The 17,402-nt window shown below is 39.2% G+C and overlaps 2 protein-coding genes across 3 annotated transcripts; one reads left to right on the forward strand and one right to left on the reverse strand.

The window, feature by feature from the left end:
- Positions 1-431: 431 nt before the first annotated feature.
- On the forward strand, positions 432-3,597 carry rbp4 (retinol binding protein 4, plasma). Of its 2 annotated transcripts, none has more exons than XM_042337063.1 (6): positions 432-862; positions 1,098-1,254; positions 1,341-1,477; positions 1,575-1,681; positions 1,945-2,157; positions 3,322-3,597. In XM_042337063.1, exons 2-6 carry the CDS (start codon positions 1,132-1,134, stop codon positions 3,336-3,338), a joined length of 597 nt encoding a protein of 198 aa, XP_042192997.1. In that variant the 5' UTR covers positions 432-862; positions 1,098-1,131; the 3' UTR covers positions 3,339-3,597. The 2 variants fall into 2 exon arrangements, with proteins under 2 accessions (XP_042192997.1, XP_042192996.1); XM_042337062.1 differs by having other exon boundaries at positions 1,120-1,254.
- A 7,235-nt stretch (positions 3,598-10,832) lies between these two features.
- Positions 10,833-17,174, reverse strand: cep55l (centrosomal protein 55 like). Its single transcript, XM_042336915.1, has 6 exons — positions 16,780-17,174; positions 14,489-14,770; positions 14,183-14,236; positions 12,540-12,681; positions 11,989-12,302; positions 10,833-11,064 (listed from the first exon to the last, which is right to left on the reverse strand). Exons 1-6 carry the CDS (start codon positions 16,981-16,983, stop codon positions 10,876-10,878), a joined length of 1,185 nt encoding a protein of 394 aa, XP_042192849.1. The 5' UTR covers positions 16,984-17,174; the 3' UTR covers positions 10,833-10,875.
- Between the last annotated feature and the right edge of the window lie 228 nt (positions 17,175-17,402).

The raw sequence follows: 17,402 nt of genomic DNA on the forward strand, positions 1-17,402 counted from the left end.
CTCTGGTTACATTTGATCATTCATCTCATGGCTTTTCGTGGGATGGCAATGCATGTTAACCCAATTATAACTTTGGATCCTTTTGCATTATACAACATAATTTTTTTTAATTACAAACAAGTTCTGTGGTATATTGAATTTGATAGAAAAAAAAACTAGGGTGTATATACATCTAAACCTGATGCCAAAGTACGATAACGTTGCTTAGCACACTCACTATTGGTATAAACTATAATATTTAATTAGACGAGATTACCCTTTTTTTAAAAAAAAAGCCTTAAAAAAACATCTGTGTTTCAACACAGCCAAAAAGCTGTCACGTTTAGCGCCAGGTCTTTTTTTTTTGGACATTGGATTGTGCAATGGAAAGAGATTATACAAGAAACTGTTATGAAAGCATGCATTAAATGCTCCAAAACGAGAGCATCTGTATTTTGTAAAGATTAAACAGGGAGTTCATTCATTGTTGATAGCTCCCAGATGTGGGCCTGCACACCACCACTCTTCGCAGCTTCTCGTGAAACCGAGACACTAACGTTTGCAAAGAACGGGATACATCGAAATAAGGTGCGAGTTGAGAATCTTTCATGTTGTCACGAAAAGTGACAAATCCGCAGTTTGCATTGTGCGTGAGACGGGCTGACCAACCTACTGGGTCGAGATAAATAGACGATCAATTATGCAACCGTTGAATTATGTAAACTCTGGTGAGAATGAGAGGCTTTGCCAATGAAATTTGCATTCCAAACTGAGGGCGGAGTGACTGAGATGCTGTTTACTGCAGAGTCCGAACGCACGTATATATAGATCGAGCAAAATCTGAATTGCTGCTCACAACTTGCAACTCGCCATTGCATCCCAGGTAAATCTCGATCTTTATTGGAACAGTACAGGGGTGGGGGGGGGACCCGGGTTTTGTGCCATGTAACTATTTTCGGATGAATACAGCTAGAATTCACTGTGTATTAGATGCGTCTGCAGAAGCAGCTTGAGCCAAACTGCCTGAACGCACAGTGCAGTCGTCTCTGCCGAATCACACAGAAATGTTGGGCGTTTTAATGTCGTGATGTATTGATTGATTTTTTTTGTCGAAGAAGAATTCGATTGTTGTTTTTGCAGACGTCCTCCAAGATGCTAGCAGAAGTTAAGATCCTGGGACTCTCTTTGGTTCTCATCTCCATCTGCCACTGTTATGCACAGTCCAACTGCAATGTGAGCACTTTCCCAGTCAAAGAAAACTTCAACAAAACACGAGTAAGTTGAATTTCTCCCCAGCATCAAAAAAAAACTGTGGTGAAAGCCGCCCACCCACCCTCTAACTGGTTGAAATTCCGTTACAGTATCTAGGACGATGGTATGCGATGGCAAAGAAAAGTCCAGACTCAATTTTCCTAGAAGACAACATCTACGCTGACTTTGCGCAGGATGACCAGGGATTCATGAACGCCACAGCCAGAGGAAGAGTCACTCTGCTCGAGTAAGCGCTAAAAAAACAACCCAAATCACCATTGAGCGCCGTACCGATCGTGAATAATCCGTTGTTTTCAGTTTGTGTGGTTGCCTTTTTAATGCAGAAACTGGCCAACCTGCGTCCAAATGCTGGGAAAGTTCCTGGAAACCTCGAACCCGGCTAAATTCAAACTGAAATACCGAGGAGCTTTGCATTACCTCCAGTCCGGCTGTAAGTAACAGTTCTGCAAGAGGCGATCACCACCTTAACCTCTCTCTCTCTCTCTGTCTCTCTCTCTCTCTCTCTCTCTCTCACACATTAATTCTAGGCAATGTCTTAAGCTATTTTAAGTCAAGCTATTTAAGTTATTTTTTTTATTAATAACGCGAGTCAACGTGACGCTAATGCACGTGTGGATTTGGGGAGAACGGCACCACATTCACGCCACGTTACCTGGAAAATATTTTTTAAAAGTTTTGAATTATTTCTTTCAGTTGATGATCACTGGGTGATTGACACAGATTATGATACATTTGCCATCACCTACACCTGTCGACAACTGAATGATGATGAAACCTGTGCAGACAGCTACTCACTTGTGTTCTCTCGGGATCCCAAAGGCATTCCCCCCGAGGTGCATGGTATAATTCGACAAAGGCAGGGACAAATCTGTCTGGCAAATAAATACGGACGCGTCCGGCATGAAGGTAAAAACAATGAATGCTGATCACATAGGGACATAGGAATTGCTAAAGACCAAGGTCCGTCCTGCTAGTCCCACACTACAATAAGAATGGAGATGTTAACACATCATATGGCAATCAATCTCTATTGCTTTGTCTACAACAGACTCAAGCCTGAGGCAAGGAAAACCCACTCGTGGTGGAAAGCTTTGGGAACCACTGGTGCAAAGTTCCCTGTTTCTCCCAAGCACACACTTGTCATATGTCATGACTCAAACTATTCATACGTTGTCTCCCAAAATATGATTTTCTGAAACAAAAAGGAATCTAATTTGCATTTGAATGAATCGACACGTTTTCCTTCCACCGACCCTAACCCTAACCCTAGGGGAACCTGTTGCATTATTTTTACCACTTGCTCACTGAAATAATGTTTCTGCAGATTAGTTTTGCATTTACAAGCGCAGGCTGTGTCCTCTGGTTCTACTGTTCTGGATAAGATTGTAGGACATTTTAAATGGCACCATCAGCCAAGCTTCCTTCATTTAAAATTTATGTGTGTTTTTTCTTGCGATCTCACCATGTGGCCTTTTGTTAAGCATAGTGATCCTATGCTTGAAAAGTCATCAGATTCTACCACTAAGACCTCATATAGAGCTTTTGAAGGTTGATATTAACAAGAGAACAGAGCAGTGCAAGTATATTTTATAATCATGTTTGTTGAAGGGATTAAAGGTAAGCAAAATAGTACTCTTTGTGCAACTTTCTATGTTACACACTAGCTCTTATCCTAGTCAGACTTTTTATAGCAGTATTAAAATGGACTCAGCATTTACAGGAAACATTATTAAAATGAGATTCTTCAGAGTCTATAATGTAACTTATGGAGTGTCCAAGGATAGTTTGTTATTGAGAAATTATTGAAAATGTAGCTTGTAATGGCAGCATCCCATGTCTGTATAATTCTTCATTTATTTTATTATATTCCTCTCTGAGAGTAGGACAAAATATCCATGATATTGCCAATAACATTTTGATTTATCTCTATATTCATTTTATTTTTCTTTACTTTGTACATTGTCTTGTTTGGATTGAATGTTATATTTTACTCTTGTCTAAAACAATAAACAGTTTATAGGTATTGTAGTTATAAAGTCTGATCTACATGTACTTTTGGTATATTTGCAGGTCTGTGCCTTGTGTAGGTCCACTGAATTATGTTAATGTTGACAAGAACATCATGGCTGTGAGTGTGAATCTGCAACACTGCACAAAAACCAGCTTCAATCATCTTGTGAATATCTTTTGCTAAAACTCTGAGATGCTACCCTGCGTGGAGGGTGCTATATAAGTGCAAGTTGTTGTTCCTAAAATTCACTCTGTAGCAATATTGTAAATTCAAACAGATTTCCACACGTTGTTTACTTTCACAATTGTTAGAGTTGAATAAAATAATTATAAACATTTGTGTACACTGCTTTCATAATTTTAATAGCTGTCAGACAAACTCACTTTTTGACTATAGGAAGAAAGAAATTCTTTAGTTGCAACACCACGGTGTTAAAATATTATCTTGATACAAATTGTGGAAAACAATTCAAATAGTGTGCTGTTTTAACATCTCCTGATGTAATCATTCCTAATGTTGACTGTTACACTTAATGCTGCTACAGCACAGCATGTAGCAAATAGCATCCATGCCTTGTGAATGAGGTACTATTAAAAACAGTTCCTCACTCATGACTTCTATTCGCTTGCTGCTCTACTAACCTCCGAACCAAGGAGGAAACAGGCCACTCGGCTCAACCAATCCATGTCAGTGTTTATTCTCCACATGAGTCTCCACCCATTCCTTTACTCCCCACCAAATTCACTACTGTGAATGTAGTGTTCCAAGCATATGCGAGAGCATTAATGTGTGGTGCTCTTATCGTTTGTTCACAATTTGGAAATAGAAGTCAAATGCATGTTAAATCGATCGGGTGGTGGGGGAAGGCAGACTAATTTTGTCAGGTAGACTGATTGACATAACATAAATGTATAACTTATTCCCTCACCGTTTAGACTCAGACCTGAAGTAGTGTAAGGCCACCTAATGACTTGCTGGTGCGATTGTTGAACTCACTGCTGGAAGCGATAGTTGAATCAGAAAGTATGAATACATTCAAGAGGAAGCTTAGACCTTCACATGAGAGAGAGGGGAATAAAAAGAATGGGAAGGAGTAAGGAGTGAATGGAGTAATATGGAGTATAAACACCGGCATGGATTCTTCCCGTGCTGTACATTCTTTGTAAATCTTAGTAATTCAAATGAACTATAACTCCTGGTGTTATACTTAAGAATTCGACGTTGGATTACTTCATTTAAACCAGCACCAAATTAATTACTTAACAACAACAGTATAACACAGTAAAAAGTCTTAACTTTATGTTGGAATGTGGCATCTTACAACTAATGTTACAAGATGTCAACTTCGAATCTGTATAAGAGAGCCAGCAATATTAAGCTATGCTGCTGACATCATACTTTACTTAAACAACGCAGAGTTCTGTCTGTGGACACTCACATGTACATGTAGTGCTCCACCAACATTCAATTTTCACAGCATTCAAAATATTTCTGCAAGACTTGCAAATGTGTAATAAAGCAGAGAGATCACCCAATTGTTTTGCAGTGAGTCGTCTGGTTACTTTCAAGTCAAATACAGAAAGAAGTCTTGTGTTTGGGAGTGGGGGGAGGGGAGTTTCACATGTTCTACACACGTTCAATGAAAATGTTTCTGTGAATTGTACTCCATTTGAGTTGCTTGGACAAAGTCCAACTATTTGTCCTACTGAGGCTTGACACCTGTTCCTCATCTGGTTTAGCCATTTTTTTAACCAAATGTGGATCTTTCACTGATCCCATCTTCCCAGCCCACGTCCCCAAATGCACAATTATCAAATGACAACTCTAAAGACTAATATTACCTGGCCATAGTTTTGCAATTGAAGAGATTTGGAAGGTGTTTTTCTTCCAGTGCCTGAATATAATGCAATTAAATTTTCCGGCGCCTTGGAAAGTCCTCCCAACATGAAAGGTACTAGGTAAATGTAATTTTGTTGTTGTTGCTGTTGTTTCGTGAAAAGAAACAATGGGACATGTAGTGCTCAGGTTGCCAGTAAGGGTAGTTGGACCAGGATACTAGACAATTTAAAAGTAGCTTAATACTCTGATGGGAGGATAATAGAGTGGATATGATCAAAGGGCCTTCTTCACCCAACTAATCTAGTGATTTATTTATTAAACCAACTTATATATGTTTAAAGGCTTACTGGATACCTTTATGCCGACTGACCTTCATTGTCTAGGTTCACACATGAAGAATAGGCACTTGTAAACTTTACAAACAAGCTATATGGTATACTGAGCTGGATAAAGTAAACATTTTGACATAGAATGACTTTGCTTCTAGAACCCAAACATATATAATATTGTTTTAGCAAGTATTTTACCACAAAGTACAATACTTCAATGGACATTACTGACCCAGTTTTCTGTCCTATAAACATCTGTGTCCCAATGCAGCCAACAGACTGACAATTGTACTGTCATTCTGCCAGTTTTTTTTTGAACATGGATTGTGCAAGCGAAAGGGATTAAACAAGAAAATGCTTATGTGAGCAAGCATTAAACAATCCCAACCATCTGAAAAACATCTGTATTTTGTCAAGATTAAATAAGAAAATCAATCATTGTTGATAGCTGCCAGATGTAGATCTGCACATAAGAGGCTTTGCACTTTTGCATTTTCTGAAGGTGTTCCCAATATTTTCTTTGATTAGGTTATGTATAAAGGGTTGCAATTTCTCCTGGCAGTAAAGCTGCATTTTACTTTTTCTGTAATATCTTTATGAAGGCAAGTGGTAATCAGATATTTTGAGATTCAATTTAGCTGGAGGTTGGGGGCACTACACTTAGTCCCACATCTCCCCTCCCCCACCCACCCACTCCCTCAGGATTCACATTACTGATTACAGTACTATCCATTAATCCCCAAAGGAAAGTCTGCTGATACTCACTGGTTTTTAACAACAACTTGCATTTATATAACGCCCCTCATGCAGGGTAGTCTCAGAACACTGAGAATGAGGACCATTAACAAAGTGAGTGAGTGTAACTATTACACCTGGAAATGTACATTTGGGTTCAGGCTTGGGTACTGTTTCATGGTTCCAACATTTTCAGGAAAGCAGAGGAGAAAATACTGACTGGACTTAATTAACTTACTAAATGAATGAAATGAACAATAGAGGTTTAACTTTAATCTTCAAATCCATTTCTGAGTGAATTGAAAAAAAATGCAATGATTTGGGTTTTACAACTGTGTACGGCATTGACGTTTGAATAAATAATTTAGATAACATAAATTGTTTTACTAAATAAGTAAATACGGAGCACTCTTCCCATCAATTGTTCTGACTGGTCCTGCTTTGCACCATTCCTTCCAATGCCATGTTTGGTTCCTGCATTTAACTGCACTGAGGTTGCCCCCTTCCCTCAGACACCCTTCTACTAAATACATTTGGTCAATTTAGTCCACATATGCTAACCTTTCCAGTCTACATGTTGAATCAATTAAATTTTCAGCACCAGAAAGCACTCAGATTCCAGCATCCTCTTCTTTGTAGCGCAGAGATGAATTTATTTTTGGGGGCAACCTGAAGCTTCCTTGCTGTTCTATCTGGGTTGAGCGAGTGTGGCGAGAGACCCATTCAGAGTCGAAAATGTATAATTGGTACATGACATCTTGGCTCTAGACCGACTGTAAATGTGATAATTTATTAATTTTTCAGCCTGCAGCCCAATATGTAAGATATAGTTGCAATATATCTTACATATTTATGCATACACATCGTATTGCCTAATTTTAGTATTATTAATATCCATAAGAAATAGGAGCAGGAGTAGGCCATTTGGTCCCTCGAGCCTGCCCCGCCATTTAATAAGATCATGGCTGATCTAACCTAATTCCATTTACCTGCTCTATCTCCATATCACTTAATCTCTTTAGTTTGTAAAAATCTATTGATCTCAGTTTTGAATATGTTCAATGATTGAGCACCTGGGCTAGAGAATTCCATAAATTCACTGCCCTCTGAGTGAAGAAATGGTTTTCACTCAGAGGTTCTTAAGAATACCATACTCATTTTTGTGTAAAAAAAAAGTAGCTATGTGTTGTTAATATTCTGAGCGCAGAACTTAATCTCTTCCCATTTTGTGTTGGTTTTGATGCTTTTAAATCAGAATTCGAAAATGAAACATTTTAAAAATATCATCATTATAATAAGAGCTTGAAAAAAAGTTCTTTACATGTTATGATTCTGGCTCTCACGATACAATGTCAGATCATTAATTTGTTCAGGGTTTTTAAGAATGCAGTATTTACAAATACCTATATTGCAGAAAGTTGTTGCTTTTACAACTGCTAAGTTACAGAGTTGAACTGATCCGACTAAAACCCAACTCTTGCAAAGGAAGCAGTGATCACTCTCAACAATTGATTATGCATTACAACAACAAGATTACAATTGTATAGCGCCTTTCACACTGGGATTATGAGGGAAAGCTTGTGAACGGTTATTAGATATTTTCAAGAGGAATGTTATCAGCAGGATCTGTCAAGGTTATCACTCAGACCACACTGTTTACCACTTATGATACAATGTAACCTGGCAGTTATATGGTACTGTCCCTACATGAATACTATAGCTCAAAAAGAAGTTTGTGGTATGAGAACAATTCTTTGAAGAAATAGCACACAGTGTAAATTTTTTCATACTAAATTAGCAATAGAACAAATGTTCTCTGTCAAGTGCAGTTCTGAGCAACATTTTGTCACAGATCTGCATCCTTGAAAAATGTAACTACTTGTCAAAATTGATTGTTTCCTCACGAGTGAGCTGTACTTAATACAGGCTATTCAATTTATAAACGGAACACAAGAGACAACAACAAACATTAAAGTGAACTGCATTGAATTCATGCAAAACAAGTATCTTTACATGAGGCAGTTCCAAGAATTTTTGATTCAACCAATAATTGCCAAATACATATCTTGAATGGGTCTGCTATCTGCAATCTAATACTTCCAACATATTCAAAATTGAAAGAGCACTTTCTAACTTCTGTAGCCTTATTTTCCCAGCATTTATCCGGAGGACAAACTTGCCAAATAACCAATTTTATCAAATAAATCTCTTATGCATTTGGCAATTTGCCTTTTCAGATATTCCCTTTTTGTGAGCATGTGTATTTAGCTTGCCCAAAATCTTCTCCCGTTGAGTGTTTAGCTAGGATTAACTTGTATCAGACAGGCTGGATTCTTTCACCAATCATTCCATTTAGTAATGCGACTTCAAGTCTGAAGATAAGCAGATGGTTAAACAAACCCAAACTGTTTACCCTCAAAGTAAAGCCTGCTTTGAATGAAGTCTTACAAAATAGCTAACCAATCTTTTAACCAAAGGGTTAAAAAACTCCACCAAGCAAGTTTTTTTTTTAAATTGATGATAGCATTTATTTTTAAAAAGTTGCATATAAATTGACTGGCACATTGCTTTGTTCTATAACAATTGAAATCGCACTAGCAAAATACTCTATACATCAAGTCAAGCACATGTTAAAAAAAAGTATCCCAATAACTGAAAAGCAGGAATTAGATTTCAGTATCCTTTTCAACCAAATAATTTACGTTTTGCAAAAATATCAGATTTATCAGTATGTTAAATGGCATGTAACCTAACTGGAGTGAAGCCTTTACATTTATTAAGACTGCATTTAAAATAGCTGCACAAATTGGTTTTCGGAGTCAGAGAAAGTTTGGGGTGTCGGGGGGGCGGGGTAATAAAGTATAGGAGAAATAAATACTGCTAGCACAGTATAATTGGAAGATCATGAAGTGATAGTCACTTCGGTAACTATCATAGTTGTTCACTTCGGCTGTGCTGTAGTGGATGTCAAGCAGAGACCCTTATGGGGTGCAGAGTGAAGGGCAAAGATATTAGAATGAGTGTCTCACACCAGAGCAGCAAAGGTTTGGAAGCAAGTGGGCTACAAACGGCACTTGGCTGGAAGACGCTCTCACAATATTTGAACCTGTATTAAAACATTCTGGTTCAGTATTTAGTCATCCTGCAGCACGATCCATGAATGTAGGACAAATTAGAAACCACTCTACACATTCCCTTTTTCAGAGGTAAGGTCCAGTGTAAATAAAAAGTAGAATGGATTCAAATTTTGACATGTCTATTGTATTGAACTGGTGTACGATCGCATACAAAGACAGGGAAGTGAATGATTCATATGGGAAGTGTAACCTGCAATTACCTTCATACAAGAATCAGTGAGTGCAATTTCCACAAAAGGTGTATGACTGCATCTCAGAAATAAGAGCATAAAACGCCTTAAACTCAAATATAAAAATAAATTCTTTAAATAAATTGCGCTTCTTGAATTTTGAAATTCTCTGATACTTTTTCTACAGTAGTATACATTCAGTTATGAAATGTCTGTCTTAACAGGTTGCTGCATTATCTTATGTCAGTACAATCTGTAAGAAACTTACATTATTTAACTTCTACTAAACACTGTTCTTTACTCTTGGCTAATATTAATTGAATCTCAAAAGTTAAAGGTGACACTTTAAATCTGCATTTCAGCTGAAATTAAAACAAAATACACTATCTACTGAAATAATTTCTTTTTTGTGCATTAGCTGATCATCATAAAGCACCTATCCATTGTGAATGGATAGCTTAGAAATGTTTAAAAAATGTACAATAGTTCTTTGTTAACTGATTCGTTGAGAACTGAAACACTATCTGTATTACAGAAAGTAAACAGCCACATAATCACAAATAGGTATAATCTGTCAAAAGTTGATAACCATAAATAGAAAAATAGTTCAGCAGGAAATTGCCGATCCATAGAAAACTATTGAATGGCAATTTTATGGGAACACTTTCAAATTACCCTTGCACATAGGTCCATGTGCAAATCAAATAGCAAAAATACAGAAAAAAAATAAAAGCAGATATTTTAAAACCCTATTATTGTGATGAATATATTAACACCGAGTGCTATTCATTCAATGAAAAAAAATTGACTCTGGCTCCAATAGGTCAAAATCCTTACTCAAAATATATTTTACCCCATCTAATTTTGCTAGTCTGTCTGAACAGTTTTAAAAACTTATCACACTATTTTTATAGGTCATAAAATATGTTTGCGTTTGCAGCTTTGGAAAAAAAACAGATGGAGTGATCCCCAACCTAGAATGTATTGCCATCCTATTTGGGGAGGAAGAGGAAATACTGAATATTTCAGCAATAATGTAAAAGATACATTTTTCAGGATTGTGAATTCCCAGATAGATGGACACCTGGACCTGGAAGTAAAATCATGTAAAGTTCAATTCCTCCAAAAAAAGGCAATGAACTAAAGATAGGGCATCCCAAATGACCATTCCGGTCAAACTTCTAAGTCAGAGTACTTAGCGTAATCAGAATTGCTCATCATTCTCAATTGCATTGTAACACGAATAATAATTTATTTCATGCCCCCAAATACACTTTCTAACACCACTGTTCTAGCTTTGTTCAAACAAACACATTTCACAAAAATGGAAAAATGAAAATAATACAATACAAAATTACATTTTTATAACACTTTTCATGTCGGGAGGACGTGAATATAAGTGGTTAGTTAGTACAAAAATCAATATGGTCCAGCAAGTCCCGGTGTTGGCTGGTGGGATACTGGGCTTTGCATTTAGGACATTCTAAGAAACTGTTATCGAGAAGGTTGCTGGATGTTCGTAAGCCTAATCTGCCATCATCTTCACCGTTTTTGTACAAAGCTGAGTCTGAAAGGCACATTTCGTACAGTTTCTGAAAGAGATAAAAACAATGTGATCATTTATTCCAATTGCTGATTTCCTTGTATGAAATAGGACTTGCTCCAAGAAAAACTACAGGAACTTTAAAGCAACTCTTTATTCCCAATTCTCTTTAAATAACTTTAGAAATCTGAACAGTTGTCTATAATGTTCAACAAGAAATGCCCAATAAAATGTTTTTGCAGTAAAGCCCAAAAATTAAAAATGCAGAGTTGCAGTCAGAAATACAAAAGAGATTTCAAATTTGAAATCTAAATGGGAAATTGAGATTAATCCCAATCTACAATGGATCATCATCTCTAAGTAAATGTTAGAGGTAGATATTCATCACTGTCTCAAGGCTCGTGATCTGTTCTCGTGCATTGTGGAGTTCCTTCAAGACTACCTGTAGCTGATGATGTAGATTTTTACAATTTTTTTTTCAAATTCAACATCTGAAGTGCAAATCTGTATCTGATAATAGATTCAAAATAAAGTGAGCAAGCAATTAATATAGGGAACACCTATGCTACACTAATAGTTATCCTTGCCTTTGATAAAAGTGCTTTCTCTCGTCATCAAAAGTCTTTTCACAGAATTTGCAGTAAAGCATGGCAATTGTATTTGTAGGTGAAAACCAATTTGCACACAGCAATGCCCCACAAACAACCATGAAGTGAATGACCAATTTTATCTGGGGAAATGTTGACCAGGACGGCACTCAGAGGCCCTATCAACAACAACAACAAAATTACATTTGTAAAGCGCCTTTCACATTGGGAGGACGTCTCAAGGCACACCAGCGAATGAGATTGAGCAAGTGTGACAGCACAGCCCACTCCATAATTGCTGCTCACACTTTTAAAGTGGCCTTATCAGAAACAAAAACAACTAGCCTAAGTAAGAATTAAAATTAAAATAATGCATCGAGTTTTACCTGATGAAAAAAATCTGAAGATTTCCTTTTCTCCTCTTCGTATTGCCTTTTTAAGCTTTCCAGCTCAGATTTAAGTTTCTGAACTGTTTCCGCTGCACGTTTCTTTTCCTCATCAACCTTCCACTTGCCAGCTTCCTGATTTACTTTCAGTTTTACGTTGAGGTCCTTGATTATCAACTTCTTTTCCGCATACTGCTTTTTCAATTCAGAAAGCTCTGAACGCAACTGCTCTCCAATCGCACACTGTGCTTCTGTATCTTTTTTTGCAGCGAGGAGCAGTTTTTCATATTTCTGTTTATCTTCCAATAGTTGATCTGAATTATCAAACATGCAATTTAGGTTTACATAAAGCAGATACGTACCTTGCAGAATACCCACAAACACATCAACAACAACAACATGCATTTATATAGCACCCTTCACCAGGGGTAGCGTCCCGGAGCACTTCACAGTGGCGGATTCTGACAGCGAGCCATGGGGAGAGTGAGGGTGGAAGTGGACCTAAGCACAATCACAAGCAACAAATAGAAACATCTAATGCAATTCAATACCTTCTGATCTGAAGTCTTCACGATGCTGCTGGCGTGCTAAACCAACTTGCTGCTCAAGCTCAAAGACGCGAGCGAGCAATCCTCTGACGTAGGCTTCACGTTGTTGGTCATAAACCAGCCACTGTTGGTTTTTCTCCAAAGCCTTCAATGGCAAGAAATCATTTATAAATGGCATGAATTAAATGTCATTAGGCAACTTTCATTATGTTACAAAAGCTCATGTATAAGAGTAACTCTTGGGCCCCAGCAAACCGAACAGTTGAAGCATTATTATGTGATTAACTGGTGGTATCGTACATCAATATTTAAGTATACAAATTCATAGTGGTGAATGGTTCTTCCAATGATATTCCCATCATGGGAAGTTCTACATTTCAGGCAGGCAGCTAAAGGGAGGCACCAAGTGGAGCCAGGAAGAAATGCATCTCTAACGAAGCAGTAGGAAAGGTTGAGTTGAAAGTCAGCCCAGCAGTAGAGTTTCATTTTTAATCAATGCGTCCTGTGATAGGGAAGCTTAATCTAGAGAAGACCAAAAACAAATATTTTGTCATCGGGGAAGAAGTGTTTTAAGAGTTATGTTATTTTGTCAATAAATATCATTGTAAACGGACACTTAAGTCATCTTACTAAGGGAGTATTTAGTGCTAGAGAGCTGGTTAGTATTCTTCATAACAATAACATTATAAAAATAATAATCCTTGCATTTGATATAGTGCTTTTCAAGTCTTCTAGACGTTTCAAAGCGCTTGACAGAATATACTGTAAAGTGAATTGACTGTATATTTGTGGGCAAAATGCAGCAGCCAATTGCGCACAGCAGTGTCCCACAAACAGTCGTGGATTGAGTGATCAAATTATTATTATTGTTTTTTTTATTTGTTTATTTATTTTTATGCTCATTAAAAGCATTTGAGGTGTAAATAGATACAACAATCTACACACAGATGTTGCATATAAGTTTATTGTAAAACAGTCCAATGTCTTGATGGTTTGTGACATCTAGTGGAAAAAGTTGGTGTCGACTCAACCACAAGTAACAAGCCTCTTTTCCTTTATTTTGCCTCTACATTCAGAATGGAAGTTTGTTAGAAAGTTTCACTGGAGCACCATTATATTATCAACAATAACAACTTATATTTATATAGCACCTCTTAGGCAGGGTATCTACTCTACACTATTTGACCAATATTAATAATAGTCTACAAACTATATTGTCCTGCATTATGCCAACGCAATTGCAACCTTAACAATAAGAATCAATTCTTCAAAAGTTAAAATGTAATTATTGAATCCACCAATATTGATAATCTCAATCTTTCACTCTATCACAGTCTAGATGCAGCCTATAAATACTAAAACTTGATCTTATTTCTCCATCAAAGCCTTCGTGATAATTTTTAGGGGCCCTTTTGCCAATATAAGTCATTCAATCCTTCTTAAAATTGTAATTGTTAGGTATTTATTATACAAGCATTTGCTATAGGTATTTCTCATTAAAATCCAACTTTAAAAGTCTATTCATTTTAACAACAACAAAATGACATTTGTGTAGTGCTTTTCACGTCGAGAGGATATTAAAAGATCTTTTTCTTAATTTTGAATGATCTTTGCCTTCCAATCAATATCTATTTAAAAGTACTTACATCTTTCAGTTGATCCTGGATAGCTGTAGTTTTTTGAGTTGATGCTTTTTCATTCTAGAAGGAATTAAAACAGTTACTCTTACACCACAGAACTTTACGAACAGCGAAACTGAAATGTGGAAATATGACAAAGAAGGAAACTTAAGGGCCCATTTGAAAATCAAGTTACCACACCTCAGTTGGTATCAACCCCAATTAAGATAAAATAACCCCACCCCGACAACAGGATAATGACAATTATAATTATATAGTGCATGTTCTGGAAAATATTCAATTACATAAAAGAAGATTTTTTAAAAAATCTACCTGTGTCTGGAAAGTTGGAGTGTGGTTTTCAAGCTCTTGGCATTTTAAAGTGATAACAGTCAGTTTATTTTTCAAGTTTTCAGTATCTTCAGTCAGAGACTTAAAGAGACATTCTCTCTTTTCATCTTCTTTATTTTTTTCTGCAAGTTGGCAGCGCAGGGATTGGACTTCAGCAAAACATTTAGATTTTGACAGTTGATCTTTCAATGCCTGGATCTCCTTATCTTTCTGTTCAAGCGCATATATCTGTTTTTGCTTTGTCGTTTCAAGTGAAAGAATTTTCTGCATGAACAGAAAGAGTAAAGCATCAATTTGTATACACGATACTTTGAAAATGTCAGCATTAACAATATACAATATTGGCTAGAATTAAAACATTTTAGAAGGAATAATATTCCCGTTTCAGCCCACGCATCATAAAAAAGGGAGTGTTTCTTAATTTCAAAAGAATCACAATTTAGTTATACGTTTACATACATCATTTGCAATACATTAACCAAATGTGGGTATTTCCTAAATGCTGTTTGATGTTGATAATTTTGATCAGAATTATATTTCTAAGGGAAAAAATAAATGCAACATCTGATGTAAACTCAAAACTGCCCTATTACAACATGGTATTGACATGAGAAAGAGGGAAATTTACCTCTAAAGCCCTACATGATCATGCTCCTCCCTATCTCTACGACCCATTAAAACATTTCCAACCTGTCTGCTCCCTCCGCACAGCAGGCACTGGCCTGCTCCATGTCCTTTGCCCTGCTTGCTCCATCTCGGCAGTCGGGCCTTCAGGTTTTCTGCTCCCATCCTCTGGAATTCCACCTCAAAGCCCCTCTGCCTCACCTCCTTCAATGCCTGTCTCAAGGCCTTCCTATTTGACTGTGCCTTCGGTCATCCTCCCATCCCCACTTGTCCTACACCCTTCTGGACTCCAACCCCCAACTCGGATGATAAACACTCACTGTCCAGCACCTTGGGATGTCTTCCCGGTGTGAAAGGCACTAAATAAATTTGTTGTTGTTGTAAATGGGATATGGACAAGGGGATTGTGGAGTGGAGACTTGTGTGTAGTATAAATAGAGGAACAGAATAGTTGGACCAAATGGCATGTTTCTATGTAATTCTGTGCAACAACCTCACTGAAATATAGGAAAGACACCCATAGGATCGCCATGAAGCCTTCTCCTTTTCCCTTTTTAAAGAAAAGTAATGGACGTAACCACCTGTTGCAGGAGGGTCTCACAGGTGGAAAACAAACAGGCCAAAAAGATTGCCAAAAAGTGATGAAAACAGAGAATCCCCACTGGAGACTCTCACAATATACAGCCTGCTTCACGTCTCCCGCTTGCCACCATTGGCAGGCGGGCCTTCAGCCTTTCTGCCCCTATCCTCTGGAACTCCATCTCACAGTCCCTCCGTCTCGCCCCTTCCATTGCTTCCTTCAGGACCCTCCTCTTCGACCGTGCCTTCGGTCACCCTTCTACCCGTACCCTTCCCCTCTCCAGATCCCAACCATCAGCTCGGGTGCGGACCCCTGACTGTCCAGCGCCTTAGGACGTCCTCCTGATGTGAAAGGCACTATACAAATACGAGAAATATACATATATATTATCCACTTTATAGTATACTCTGTGAAGCACTTTGAGACATCTCAAAGACAAAAGGCAGTTCTATCATCCAGAACTCTGCAGCTCGTGTCATCTCCCGCACCTGGCTCCCCTGGCTCCCCATCCCTCAGAGGATCGAATTAAAAATACTCGTCTTCACCTTCAAGGCCCTCCATGGCCTTGCCCCCTCCTACCTCTCTGACCTGCTAAGCCCTTATCAACCTCTCCGCTCCCTCTGCTCAGCAGACTCCGTCCAGCTTGTTCCATGTCCCCCGCCCGTCCCGACTCAACAGCGGCGGTCAGACCTTCAGCCTTCCTGCCCCCACCCTCTGGAACTCCATCCCACATTCCCTTCGCCTTGCTCCCTCCCTTGCCTCCTCCTGCAAGGCACGTCTCATGACCCTCCTCTTCGACGGCGCCTTCGGCCACCCTTCTACCCTCCCCGATCCCAACCCCCACCCTCCACCCCTATGGGTCCCAATCCCTGATTGTCCAGCGCCTGGGGACGTCCTCCCGATGTGAAAAGTAATTTTGCATTGTGTATCAAATGAAACGATTATTATTGCAAGTGCTTCACTCTTAACCTTGTCCCCCCTCCCCCTCCCCCTCTCTCTCTCTCTCACACACACACACACACACACACACACGGTGACGGTGGGGGCGGGGGGGGGGGGAGGGACCCACCTCCAGCAATCTGCTCCTCTCCCCGTCAGTCACTTTACTTTTTGCTTTGCTCGGCTCCGCCAGGCGCTTCTTGAGCGACGCGTTCTCCTTCCGCAGCTTATCCAGGTCCGTCTCGCAGGAAGTACCGCCTTTCCATTGCCCCAACCGGCCCGTCGCCGCCACCGCCGCCGCCGCCACCGCGGCCTTTTCATTCCTGGAAGTCATCTCACGCCCCAACTTTTGCCCTCGTCCTTTCTCCTCCACTCTCCTCCTCCTCCTCCTCCGGCCCTGAGACCAGCGTCAAACCTCAGATGAGTCACCCGGATTCCGCCGGGAGTCAGTCAGCGCACCGGAACCGCGTTCAAATCACGCCCTGAGCCGCCCGCCAGCGTTTACACCGCACGATTTCAAACTGCCCGCCCGAGGCGCACGGCATGCCGGGAAGTGCACCAGCGGGCCAATGGCTGTTGGGATCGGAGTGCGCGTGCGCTGGACTCGCCGTCGCCGCCGCGGTGCGGCCGGGCGGGCGGGCGTTTCAAACTGAGAATTTTTCTTTATATCCCCTTCCCCCACCGGGATTGTTATATTGTTTGTACGGACGGGCGGGCGGGGCGAGGCGTGCGGGCGGGCAGAGTAAAAGCAAC

This window comes from Callorhinchus milii, unplaced genomic scaffold, assembly GCF_018977255.1.
Source record: "Callorhinchus milii isolate IMCB2004 unplaced genomic scaffold, IMCB_Cmil_1.0 Scaffold7, whole genome shotgun sequence".
In the NCBI taxonomy this organism is placed as follows: Eukaryota; Metazoa; Chordata; class Chondrichthyes; order Chimaeriformes; family Callorhinchidae; genus Callorhinchus; species Callorhinchus milii.